Below are 13,625 nucleotides of genomic sequence, written 5' to 3'. Positions count from 1 at the left end.
TGTGTGTGTGTGTGTGTGTGTGTGTGTGTGTGTGTGTGTGTGTGAGGTTTATGGTAGAGGACAGCGTAACAAGGACAGAGTTTAGGAAAATTGGCGGGGCAAATTCAGTTTTCATAAGCTGAGATGCACTTGACATATAAACTTCTTGGAAACATGACTTTTCTCTAAAGTGATGTTTAACTGCAAATTGACAGAAAGGTAGCCGGAGAGGTCAGAAAAAAATGGGCAAACAGAGAAGACTCCTTACACTGTTGCCTGCATGTCAGTGTTTGCATGCTAAGTGGCTTGGTCGGGAGGGATAAAATTATCCCGCTGTATAAAATCGAGAAGTATAGAGAAAGTGTCTGCAGAGATTCTTCCCTGCAGACTCTGTGGGTAATGCAGGGAGTATGAATTTGGAGCATGCAGACCTGGGTTGGAATTCTGGTTCTGCCACTTATTGGCTGTGTGACCTTGGGCAAGTTACTTAGTCTTTCTGAGCTCAATTCCCTTGTTCGTTGATTGGTGATAGAGTTGTAATGGTAATGAAATGAGATGATTGTTATAGAGTATTTTCCCATAAAGAAGGAATTGGGTGATGACGCGTTTTGAGGCCATCCCATGGTGACAGCAGACGCTGTCCCCTTTCAGAGGGTGGGATCTGACTGGGTCACTTAGTCTTGGTCTGTAGATTACAAGTGAGAGGCCGCAGCGGGAGTGACTTCACATGGGTACACTTGTAGTAGAGACAGAACCAGGCTTCGGGTCTTCTGGCTCCTGGTGCAGGGCTTGTTCTCTCGGCCTTTCTCTGAGCTGAGCTGGGCTCATGGCTCATCGTGGTCTTTCTCAGGTCTTCGGTGGGAAGAGAGCAGGACCCAGGGTTCTGAGTCCCCCTGACATGTGACCACTATTTACTCTGTGAAGTTTTGAGCTTCGTGCCACTGCGAGGTGTCCATAGCCTCTGGCCTTGTGCTGCCAGCCTCCAGAAATGCCCTGGAGGGAAGAGGTTTCGGTGGCAGGATCTGCTGCTTCCCACCTGCCATGAATGCCTTGGTGGAGCTCTGTTCTGGGTCCCGTGGTGCTCACTTGCGTGCTGGCTGGGCTGGGGAGGCTGGCTGGACTCTTAGGGGCTTGCCCCAGGCCCCTTTTTCTGTCACTTGGCCTTGTTTTGCCACTTCCTTTTCCCCCTCTGTCCCCTGGTTACAGATCGTCCTACCAGCTGTGTTTGTCTGCATTGCCCTGGTGTTCAGCTTGATCGTGCCCCCCTTTGGCAAGTACCCCAGCCTGGAACTTCAGCCCTGGATGTACAACGAACAGTACACGTTCGTCAGGTACGTGTTTGCTTTCTGTGCCTCTGGAGAGAAGAGAGCTCAGGCAGACTGAGGGTGTTGACGCTGCTGAGGGCCAAGGGCAGGTGGACTCGAGAATCACGCAGTGGAGTGGATTTTATCAGCTGTTCCAAAGCCCCGACACAGACTAGTATCGTATGCAAAGAACAGCAGGGAATTGAATCTCCACTGACAGACCCGTCCTCTGTTCCCACTTTTGAGCTCCTTTCTTTTTATCCTACAGTCATCAGGAACAGGCATCTGTGTTTTACGTAAATAATCTGCCCTTGCAAAACATCTATGAGGAAGCTATAGTATTTGGGCTTTTCATAGCTGTGTCTTAATTTTGTCGCTTCATCCCAGGGCTTCCGAACAGGGGCACAGCATCATACCTCCAGGTTCTTGTTTGTCTGCACGGTACATTTCATGTGTTTATTACATCACAGATACAAGGAGTGTTCTTTAGACACGGATGCCAGCTACTCTGTAACAATCCAGTGCTTCAAACAAAAGCACAAAGGAATTTCTCTACTTCCTTCCACAGAAGTTTTCTTCAGTCTTGTAGTATTTGTAGACCTTTAGATGGGGAGAAGCATCTCTGTGATGTAAAAGGGGAGCTTTAAAAGAAACGAAAACAAAAAATACATAAGTACGTGAATTGGTTCTTCCTTCTCTAGCCCCATGCTTCTTTCCTGTCTGGTTCAGGTTTCATGGAAAACTGTGAAAGTATTTTTGAAAAACCGATCCTTAATGAATTTCTGCACATTAAAATACGTGTAGAAATGTGCGTGGCTGTTTGTACATGTGCGCACACCCATTCATTACAACCTACACAAGCTCAGAGGGCTGTCCCTTACCTTGATCCCAAATACGCAGTCAGTGTCAGCTCCTTTTGGGTAGGTTTTGTGTTTTATTCATTTCTGATAATGAGCGCCTGGCACACCGGAAGTGCCTAATGAAGTGTTCAGTTTAGAAAAACAATTCCACCTCCCAATTCCTGGTTTTAATGAATTGCTGAGCTGGCTGCTGTCATGTACCCACAGTAATGATGCTCCTGAGGACATGGGCACCCAGGAACTCTTGAATGCCCTCACCAGACACCCCGGCTTCGGGACCCGCTGTATGGAAGGAAATCCAATCCCGTAAGTGCCCCTTGAGCTATGAGACCCTTGACAGCTGGGTTGTCTTATGCTTGTCACCCGGGTTTGTTGTCTGCTCTATTACCTTTATCAGCTGTGATAGATGCCCCTCATTGCGACTAGTATCATTTGTCCTTTGAAGCATTTTTTATTTTTAAAAAGCTGATAGAGTAATCTAACCAGAATCTAGGAACAAACAGAGCCGACTAGGAGAGTTTTCTATCATCCTGCGGAGTAAAATCACTGCAGACATTTATTTACTGCTTTAGAGATTAATATTTAATTCAAATAGCACTTTGTACTGATCAAATGCTTTCCCCTTCTTCCTTTCTACCAGCTCCTGTACCTAAAAGCAGAGATAGGCTGCCATTATATATAATTTGCAGTTTGGCTTATCAGCTTCTTCACTTTACCAACCTGAAAAGATGTTCTATATTATTGTGTATAAAAATGGACTTTTTCTTCTTTTGGAGTTGCATATTTTTGTACTTCCCTTCAAAATCCTTTTTAAGGAAGTAGGTAGCGTATGGATAAATGCAGTGAAATACCCACGTGTCTCTAAGTGGGCATGGGGGGAGGTGTGTGTGGAGGTCTTTGTGCATAAAGACCATGAAGAGAGGTGAGTTTCCAAGTGAACCGAACCATGACCCACGGAGGTTCGAGGTTCCAGGCTCAGGTAGAATGAGGTTCTGGCTCAGTTACAGCACAGACTCGGAGGAATTATGGAGAGTGTGGGAAGGCATAGGAAGATTGGAGAAGGACTAACTTGAATTCCAGGTTTTAAATGGAAGATACTAACTTTGCAAGTGACAGACCAGTGAGCCTGGTACCTGGGCATGCAAGGTTTCAGAGCAGATTTCTAGACAGATAGCTACCATGTCCTTGCCAGCTCTTACTGCTGAATATTTACTAAGCATTTGCTGGTACTGACTGCTTCATGGGTGGTAAGCCCTAGCAGCCAATGTCCGTTCCTAAAGAACAAGATGACCGTTATGGAAAAGGACATGGAGACATCGTCTCTAGAGTCACAAGACTTTTGACAAACCTGCATGTTTTGTAGGTGAGGTAGAAGAATGAAATGAGGTGGATTTATTATACGCCCGCTGAGCGGTGTGGACTCAGAGAAGTGCCAACGTGGGGGGAGCTGGATCTGGGCTCAGGGCTAGCCTCCAGAGACAAAAGAGGTCCAGCCCCTGCCGTCAGAGGATTCACAGTGTTGGGGCAGAGCGCTGCTGCATGTGTGTGTGAGGGGTGGTGGGACGGAGGGGCCCCACTCTGGCAGCTTTTCCCAAATTCACATTCTAGGTTTTACCAAAAGGAGTAGAACTGAGGGAAGTTTGACTGGGACATTGACTGTGGCACTGAGCTTTGTCTCAGCCAATCATCTTGGGAAGGTTTTGGAGTGTGAGCCCCATGTCTTACTTTGACTTTTCCATCAAGTCACGGAGCTTTAGAGAGAACTAGAGAGCAGTCCACAAATCTGTTCCTTTGATATTTTTAGCACGTACAAGAATAACATAAAGAGTGTGGCTATGCATTGTAGAATTTTGCAACTGGAAGGGATGCTGGAAATGACTTGTTTAGCATGACATTATGTACTTTTATTTTACTGGTGGAAAAGATAAGACCCACGAGGGCAAGCATTGTGTTGATGGTCCACAGTGATTCAGAGCTCAAGTCAGGCATCAAGGCCTTGTGATGCTTGCAGACAACCTAGCTCTTCATGTACTGAGCACCCTCACCCCATCCCCTCCAAACCCCAATTCTGTGCTCATTTTAAAGCATAAAGTGAATCTTGCCATCCTGCACCAGATTTACAGCACATTGAGCATAACATGCAGACTCCTTCCCAGGCCCTAGTCATCTGGCACCTGCCTCCCTCCACCCTCAACTCCCATCACTCTCCTCCCTACCTCATCCCATTCCAGCCACACTGTCCCCCTGCTGTTCCTCAAACATGGAAAGTTCACTTCTTCTGAGAGACTTTGTACCTACACTTTCTATTGCCTTTGCTTGTTGTGTTCTTTCTCCCCAGATCTTTTCCTGACTCCTTTCTAATCGTTTGTCTTGGAAGAAGGCAGTAGTCCCTCTTCCCCCAATTCAATGTCCTCTTATTTTGCTTTATTTTTGGCTAAGTGACCTTTGCTTATTGCCAAATTCCTCTCCAGAAGGCAGGGACTTTGTCTTGTTCACCCCAGACTCTCAGATATGCAGAACAGTGTCTGGCACATAGTAGATGCTCAGTGAATATTCGCTGAGCGAACACAGGGGCAAGAGACCAAATGCCGGCAGATTGGATTGACTGGAGTTTGGTATGAGCATTTAGGGCCTCTTTGTGTTCCTTCATCCTTAACTGTAAAGTGAGTTTGCAGCTTACAGGTCTGTGGGGAGATCAAACAAATGGTGAGGGGATGGATAGATGCATGTTTGTGGCTGTTATTGATTGGTCTGTGCTCCTGAGGCGCCAGGAAAGGCCAGGTCCTCTTGGGTGATGCTGCCTTTGCTGCCCTCCCTTTGCAGAGACATGCCCTGCTCGGTGGGGGAGGAGGAGTGGACCACCGCCCCCGTTCCCCAGACCATCACGGACCTCTTCCAAAATGGGAACTGGACGATGGAGAACCCCTCACCCACCTGCCAGTGTAGCAGTGACAAAATCAAGAAGATGCTGCCCGTGTGTCCCCTGGGGGCAGGGGGGTTGCCTCCTCCACAAGTGAGTCACCCTCCGAGTGACTGAGCAGATGGCGGTGCAGGGGGGCTGGGAGCTTCTGCTTGGGAAGAAGGAATGGCTGACCTCTCCTGTCAGGGGGTTGTCTGATTCAGTCTTGATCTTAATTCTTATCATAGGGAAAGGCCTGTGGGTTTTGAGGGGAAGGGACTTGGTCTTCAAGTTCCTATGTCTTAGCTTGTTTGTCTACTTTGCAAAGTCAGCCTCGGTTACTTACTTGTTTGAGTTAAAACCAGATCACAACACTCTGGATCAGTGGGCCGTGGAAGGCACAGTCTGGCTTCTCCCACTGAGGTCATGTCACGGAATATACTGTGACAGGCCCGGCTCCCTCCCTGGTTCTGCCAAGGATGAGCTGGTGACCTCAGACAGGCCACTCACCTCTGAATTAGGGAGGCTGGCCCATAAAACTTCTGCGGGTCTTAAGACTCTGACATTCTCTGAGGCTGTGCGTGTGGGGAGCAGTTCTGAGCCTTTTTTCTGAGAACAGTTTCAGAAAGAGGCTTGCTTGTGATCTCCCTCTGTTGCTTTATCAGCATCTGGGTTGCAGGGTGAGGACAAGCAGTTGTAAATGGGTGTGAGAACTTGAAGAAGTCCTGATTACTTCTCTTTAACAGAACAGTGAATCTATTCATCAGTATAACTCCAATGGACCAAAGAAGTCACTGGGCATAGTCAATGATACTGCTCCCTAAAAACCTTTTGACTATAAAGAATCATGTTCCACTGTCTATTGTTCAGTAGTTCAGAATAATTTCCTTGGGGACATCTTGGCTTGGCGTAAGTGAACGGCCGATGCTGAGGGCAGAAAGGACCAGGCCTCTGTGTTTGGCTGATGGCAGCACCTGGGCCCTGTGGGCAGGGTCTGGTCACACTGTGATCCACATTCAAGGGACATGTGTCACTGCAGTCCTTGATTTTTTTTTTTTCCTGTTTCAATTGTGGCCCATAAAGACACTTGCGCTTGTTTTTTTTCTGTGATGACAGAGAAAACAGAACACTGCAGACATCCTTCAGAACCTGACGGGAAGAAACATTTCGGATTATCTGGTGAAGACCTATGTGCAGATCATAGCCAAAAGGTCATTATTTACTAAACTTGGCCCTTGCTTTTTTCAGTCCTGATTAGGGGAATTACAGGTCTAAAAATAGCACACTGATGGGGAAAAATACCAAATTTTGGCCTGATGTTGGCTTTTGGAAGTTTAGGGTATTCTCCCAACCTAGAAAAGATAAGTATTATGAACTTTAAGTTGTCAGCATCAAGGTAAGGCTGCCTGGTGTAATCACAGGGCTGTGCATTAGAAAAATTCTGGAGATCAGATGTACAGTATTATGATTATAGTTAACAGTACTATATTACATACTCCAAAGATGTGAAGAAACTAAATCTTAAATATGCTTGCCACAAAAAAAAAGAGGTGATGATTTTAGGACATGATGGAGGTATCATGGTAATCATAATACCTAAATACATCAAATCAAACTGTTATACACCTTAAATTTACATCGTGTTCTATGTCAGTTGTATGTCAATAAAAAAATCTCGATTCAAATTTGAATTCTACTTACCATCTGCTTTACCAGGAGCAACGAGTTATCCTTTAAAAAGTCTTTGTAGAGTATGTGATCATACCATTGCTGTTATTATTTTGTTAGGAAGATTGAAGGACACTGATATATATAAAGTGCCTCTCATATAAAGTGCCTCTCGTGAATGGAACGTGTGATAATGTGGCATTATGTGGCATTATGGAGCATTATGTGGCATTATGTGGCATTATGTGGCATTATGGAGCCCAGGTGGCCTGACGTGGCTGTGGAGCCTTGGAACAGCCCCAAAGTTTCCAGGGCTATCGAGGCACAGCGTTGAATACTTGATGCCCAGGAAATGTTTGTTCTGGTGTCCTTTTGGCTTGTTGGGCTTTTCTGTTAGGTGTTCTCAGTGACTTTAAATGCTTGAATGATAATTACTGTGGAGTTTCCGAGAAAGAGGCATAACCTTTCCATGTCCTCTGTAGTTGACATATTACCTTGAATTCAGTAAGTTTTGGGGCACCTGGCTGGCTCAGTTTGTAGAGCATGCGACCCTTGATCTCAGAATCATGAGTTTGAGCCTCATGTTGGGTGTGGAACTTACTTAAAAAGAATAAAAAAAAAAAAAGTTTTAGTTCAGTCACATCTTTGTCTATAAGGTGGTTTTTGAAGTGGTTTAATCCAAAGCATGATTTTCTTATAAATGACAAGGTTTTAAAATGGGGAGAAGGAAAGACCTAGTGACTGGGGTGTCCTTCTATGGGTACACCCCCCCCCCCGCCCCCGCAGCCTGATCACGGGATTCTTTCTGTCCTGGCTTGTCTCCTCAGGTAGACAGTAACTTCTTTTGTGTTATCAGGAATAGGATCAATGTTTTTTTGAACTGATTTTTGGTTTCTTTTTCTTTGGCTTCCACAGTTTAAAGAACAAGATCTGGGTGAATGAGTTTAGGTAAGTTGATCTCTTTCTGTGCTCGCTTGTATTTTGTCTGGACTCCTGTAGTTCAGAAGGATGACTTTGATCCCGGTATCTCAGATCCCAGGAAGTTGGGGTGTGGGGATTGTTTTGCCCTTGATGTTTCTGCTCAGTGCTCAGCTCCCACTTCAGATGCCTTTGAAATGTTTGGCCTTCTGATCCCCTTGAGGAGATTCAGCAGTTTCTTGGAGGTCTCTAGGGATTTAACCGGGAAGCACAGTGTTGTGAGGGAAATACCTTATTCTATTTACATTTCCTCCCCACCAAATCAGATTCCCAAGGGGGTCCTGGGGACTCTGGGACAATTTTTCAGGCCTTTATAATGAGACCAAGAAGGTCTTGGATGAAATAAGAGGCATCAAAGCTATCTATTTTCACAGTATTTGAACTCCTTTATCTCTCTCGGTTTTGAAGGAACCAGGTGGCACTAGGGAAGAAAGGAATGAAAAACACTTGAAGCCAGTTTGTACTTCCTAGAGAATGAGATGCCTTATATGGCTGCCCCAAAACCTAGCTCTGTCACTGCTGCCCACCTTTCCTCTTTGCCTTTTTCCCAAGGGCCAGCAACCACAGAACTTGGCACAGAGCAGATGCAGACTGGGATCCCTAAAGTGGTCTTCATGCTAGGAAAGAGCCATGCCTGTCTCTAAGCCCTCCCTAGGCTGTTCTGGTCACTGTCCTCCCCTAACTCCCCGTCTGCTTGCCTTGACACCCAGAGACCCACGTGCAGGTGCAGGCTGGGACCACCAGGGTGGGAGGAGGAGCATCTGTGAGGCGAAAGACCCTTCTTTCTTCAGGGTCTCAGCCATCTCACGCTGTGTGTAATCACAGTGCAGCTTCTTCCCCCTTGGGCAGTAACCATAAGAGTTAAGAGCTTGCCAGAAGTCCTCAGAGGAGGCCAAAATGCAGCTTTCTCCAAGTCTAACTTTGGTCTTGCTTTGAATAAGCAATTCCCCTACATGAAGCCTGCACACATTCATGTGACGTCTGCTGCTGAATGATACCATATTTTAATGTTAGGCTGTTCTTTTAGGTATGGAGGGTTTTCCCTGGGTGCCAGTAATTCTCATTCACTTCCTTCAAGTCAAGAAGTTAATAATGCCATCAAGCAAGTGAAGAAGCACTTGAAGCTGGCCAAGGTATGGTATCCATCATAGGACATGTCAGAAAAATGGGCCCAGAGTTGCCACTCTGTGGGAGTGGTTGGCAGGTACATTTAATCACCTTGCCACTTACTGTTTTGAAGACTTTGAATCCAAAGCCATTTTTGGCATCTACTGATCTTGTGCCGGCCAAGACTGAGCTACTCAGCAGATATTTAATATCTGAAAACATAGGTCAAAAAAAAAAAATTCAGAGGTTTAAAAGCTCTCAGAATAACTTCACTTCATGAAGTAAATAAATTGGGCTTCAAACCCACTTACCTGAAACAATCACTGGTTAAAAAGGAAATGAATCATTTCCTTTAAGCTGGTGGCAGGACCTTGGAGGCTGTCATTTCATTTCTCAGTATTTTGGGTTTCCCATTATTTAAATGAGAATGAGAGCTCCGATGGCATGGATTTCAGGATGATGGGCATCCACAGTAGTCCTAGAGTCTGTAACTCCGCTTTTGAAGCCCAGACCCCACATATCCGACGCATCTGCCCATGGAACGTAGTTCTGGGTCTCGGGGACACCCAGGGGACTGCTTTGAAGAATGCTCACCACCCGGTTAAGCGAGACCTCTGCATCTTGGGACTTGAAGTCACACGGTGTCCCTGTGATTCTTTCAGAACGTGTGGTTTATGGCAACATGAATGCTTTAGATTTCTGGTCATCACTTATTTCTCGGGCGCCAGTCCTGCAGTGGTTTCATATCTCACTCGGGTGAACAAGGCAGTAACGATGTGGCCCTTCATAGGATTGTCCTGTTGCCCTTCCGTTGTGAATCATCCCAACTGAGGCAGGTTACTGTTGTTCACAGGACAGTTCTGCAGATCGATTTCTCAGCAGCTTGGGGAGGTTCATGACAGGACTGGACACGAAAAATAACGTCAAGGTGAGGCCCTCTGTTCCAGTAGATTCTTGATGAACAATAATACTTAAGTACTTTCAGCTCATAGTGTTGATAGGCGTATTCATGACAGAAAAGAGCAGACTACTGATTTTACCATGGAGGCCAGACAGTGTGGTGGTAAAGAGAATTGGCTTTACCGCCAGACATACCGAGGGAACCGCTGTGACCTTGACCAAGTTCCCTAACCTGTCTTAAGCCTCGGTTTCCTAATCCAAGAAACCAAGACAGGAGTCACGCCTTAAAGCTGTGGTGAGGATTGAATGAGTTAAAGATCCGAGGTAGGCAGCGCGGTGCCTGGCCGTTCGGTCAGTGCTCCGCATACCCTGGCCTCTGTTAGGACTTCACCATGTCCTCCGACGCTAATGTTTCATCTTGGTGTACGACTGGCATTTTGAAAATGTGCATGCACACCTACTCCCGGGAGCAGGATTTGGAAGCATCACTTTGTACCTGGTGTCTTTTATTTTTAGGTGTGGTTCAACAACAAGGGCTGGCATGCCATCAGCTCTTTCCTGAACGTCATCAACAATGCCATTCTGCGGGCCAGCCTGCAGAAGGGAGAGAACCCCAGCCAGTATGGGATTACTGCCTTCAATCACCCTCTGAATCTCACCAAGCAGCAGCTCTCGGAAGTGGCTCTGTAAGCATGGCTGAGTCTGCCTGGGTGGGGTGAGGAGAGGAGAGGAGAGGCTGTTGGTGGAGCTGGGGAGTAGGGGAGGGAAGCGTGCAGCTGGTTGAAGAGTGCCGGCTGAGGATACAGTTACATTATGGTAGGTCCGGGTGAATTCGGGTCCTGGGCAGAAAATGATCACTTCATGAACTGGCTGGCAGGGATTAAACTGCAGAAGATCCAGGATTCCGATGGATCAAAAACCATTACCTTGAGTGAATTTATATAAAGTGACATTGTCAATAAAATCCTCAAATAATTTAACTCACGGTTAACACAGTCGTTCATAGAAAACCAGTTTTATTAGTTTTGAAACCACTGTTTCCTAAACTTGGTGAAGCATGCTTTTATCAGCTTGTCCTTTTAATTCCTGAATCAAGTGTGTGCGCGTGTGTTTGTGTGTGTGTGTGTGTGTGTGTGTGTGAGTGAAGGTTGAAGCCAGTATATCACAGTTTAAAGTGCGTAACCTTTGGAATCCTAGAGATCTGTGTTTGACTCTGGTTTCTAAATTTCTAGATGTATGGTGTTAAATGAGGCAATGCATGTAAATTGCCAAGTCCAGCACTCAACACATTGTTGATATTCAGCACATGTTAGATTCTTTCCTGTGTCCAGAGCGTGGCACAGCTATTTCTGCTTAGCTCATATAGAATATCAGTATATACCAACAGGATCTTTATACCAAGTTTATATAAAATTAATACATATAAAAATAGTTTGTTACGTCCTGTTTAATGGGCTTATAACTGTTCTCCTTTAATAGAATCTGATAGAATTTTTGCTATTTGTTAGATTGATAAGCACACACTATTGTTTTCACTTTTATTTACAGCCAGAAATTAACTTACTTGAATAGTTTCACACTAATACTTCTGCTTTATTTCATTTTCAAGGTACACTAGACCTATATGTGTGAACATTTACAACTTAATGCTCTTAAGGGTCAAGAACAGAAGGCCAAAGTGAAGGCCAAAGTGAATGCCAGACTTCCTTTAATAATTTCATTATGGCGGGCGCCGGGCTGGCTCATTTGGTTAAGCGTCTGCCTTCAGCTCAGGTCATGATCCCAGGGTCCTGGGATCAAGTCCCATGTCAGGCTCTCTGTTCAGCAGGGAGTCTGCTTCTCCCTCTCCCTCTCCCTCTGCCGCTCCCCCTGCTCATGCTCTCTCTCTCTAAGTAAATAAATAAATAAATCTTTAAAAAATAATTTAATTATGGCAATGGATTCTTTTTTGCCTCATTGGAATCAGTTTTGCATTTTAATTATCAGGGTTTTTTTAAATTGAAAATAATCATCTTTAACCCTGAATAAAATACATTTGGTCAATGGATTTTTCCCTCTGGGCTATGCCTCACATCTCAGATCTCTGTGTGTGTTTGCGTGCGTGTGTGTGTGTGTTTGCATGCGTGCGTGTGTGCACACACTCGTGCATGCATGTATCTTGCTTGAGTTCTCAACTGCATCGGTGATCCCTCATATCCTCACTGCCTTTCTTTTTCAGGATGACCACGTCAGTGGATGTCCTTGTGTCCATCTGTGTCATCTTCGCGATGTCCTTTGTCCCGGCCAGCTTTGTTGTGTTCCTGATCCAAGAGCGGGTCAGCAAAGCAAAGCACCTGCAGTTCATCAGTGGAGTAAAGCCTGTCATCTACTGGCTTTCCAATTTCGTGTGGGATATGGTAAGAACCCCAGTCTGCTGCCGCTTTCTAAATCGTCAGGGCTGGGGACTGGATGAAAGAGCCTCTGGCTCCTGTAAAAGTGTTTTAGGTAGTCAAAGTGAATGAAAAAGGAAAGGCAGAGGCTGTTGTATTCTCTCATGACACTAAATATGGTATCAAATACGGAGCTGATCTCACACCGCAGAGAAAATCTGTCTACACTGCAATGAATACCACTACCATCACTACCACTAATTTCTTAAGTGACCACTTTTCAAAGTAACTTCGAGCTGGAAGACTCTTAGAACTCCAGTGCCTCTACCCTGTCTGGTAGGTTTTCACCTCCAGAAGCAGGGTGTTCTTTGCCTCAGTAGGAAATCCATCTTTCATTTGGAAACTCTATACATTTGACCCAGAAGCCTATCCATCCATTTCAGATACGGTTTTGTGCCAGCACTAACAGATTGCTTCTGTTCAGACCAATATGGAGGACTTCAAAGAATTCTGAAGTTCTAATTTTTGTAAAGTGGAGTTGAAATATATCTCCCTTGACTTCCATTAGTTGTAAGCCACACAGAATGAATTTAATCCTCCTCCCACTGCACAGCCCCTCGGGTATTTGAAGACAGCTTTCATTTAACCCAAGTCTTCCCCATATAAGATGATATATGAGAATACACTTTGTAATCTCCAGAGCACTATACAAATGCGAGTGATGATGGTGAGGATGATGTCTGTGCTGATTAGACCAAGCCTCTCAGACTTGTCACCCTTGTGATATGTTGACTTTCTGTGGCCATGCTCCACATTGTTAATGTTCCTTTGGAAAAGCCAAGCCCAGAACTAACCCTTCAGGCTCTGGTCTGAAGGGTTCCAAGTCTAGAGAGAGTTGATCTTTATCCCATACCTTCATCACTCAGCCCACAGGTTTTGCATGCAGAAGAAGCACTGTCTTGTTAGCAACTTGGTAGCGAACTGAAATTTCCATTTCCCAGAATGATTGGTGAATGGGGTCTCTTTCCTTCTACACGAATACAGTTGACTTTTTGAAACTTTATAAACTTTATATTTATCCCTGTTACACTGCATCTTGTTTCCTATCCATTTGTTTTTGTTTTTATCTTGCCCCAGTAATTACTTCATTCCGTAAACACGTACCGAGTGCTCATGATGTATCTGACTGTGGCAAGCACAGGGGATTCAGAGATGAAAGATCAAGTCTGTGAACTCAGAGACCTCACTTAGCTACCTGTGTATTATCTGTCACTTCCTGCTTTCAAGACTCTGAAATTTGCTAAAAGCAGGTCTTCATCTAAATTGTTGATAAACCTATGGGGAAGGATGGGACTGAGGCAGAGCCCTGTGGTCCGAAGCTCAAATTCTTTTAACAGCCAACAAGCCCACTCTCACCTCCCTGCCTGTGCCTTGCTCTACCAGTTATGAATTCTCATAATTGTCCTATAGTCAAGCCTTTATATCTGCATTGTAAGGCTTGATACACTGTCAGGACAGACTTTAAAATTATTCTCAGTGTGATGAAACAATTCTGACATTG

The 13,625-nt window shown here is 45.2% G+C and overlaps 1 protein-coding gene across 1 annotated transcript in view; it reads left to right on the top strand.

The window, feature by feature from the left end:
- The window catches only part of LOC110581396 (phospholipid-transporting ATPase ABCA1), a 127,742-nt gene that overhangs the window by 98,494 nt on the left and 15,623 nt on the right, over window positions 1-13,625 (top strand). Inside the window, 9 exon segments of the mRNA XM_021691219.2 lie at window positions 1,186-1,310; window positions 2,351-2,449; window positions 4,967-5,156; window positions 6,159-6,253; window positions 7,626-7,658; window positions 8,716-8,821; window positions 9,649-9,723; window positions 10,212-10,381; window positions 11,914-12,091. Of these exon segments, the coding sequence (XP_021546894.1) occupies window positions 1,186-1,310; window positions 2,351-2,449; window positions 4,967-5,156; window positions 6,159-6,253; window positions 7,626-7,658; window positions 8,716-8,821; window positions 9,649-9,723; window positions 10,212-10,381; window positions 11,914-12,091 (1,071 nt within the window).

This window comes from Neomonachus schauinslandi, chromosome 13, assembly GCF_002201575.2.
Source record: "Neomonachus schauinslandi chromosome 13, ASM220157v2, whole genome shotgun sequence".
NCBI lineage: Eukaryota > Metazoa > Chordata > Mammalia > Carnivora > Phocidae > Neomonachus > Neomonachus schauinslandi.
Note: the sequence above shows the minus strand (reverse complement) of the source record. Positions and strands in the feature narration are given on the sequence as shown.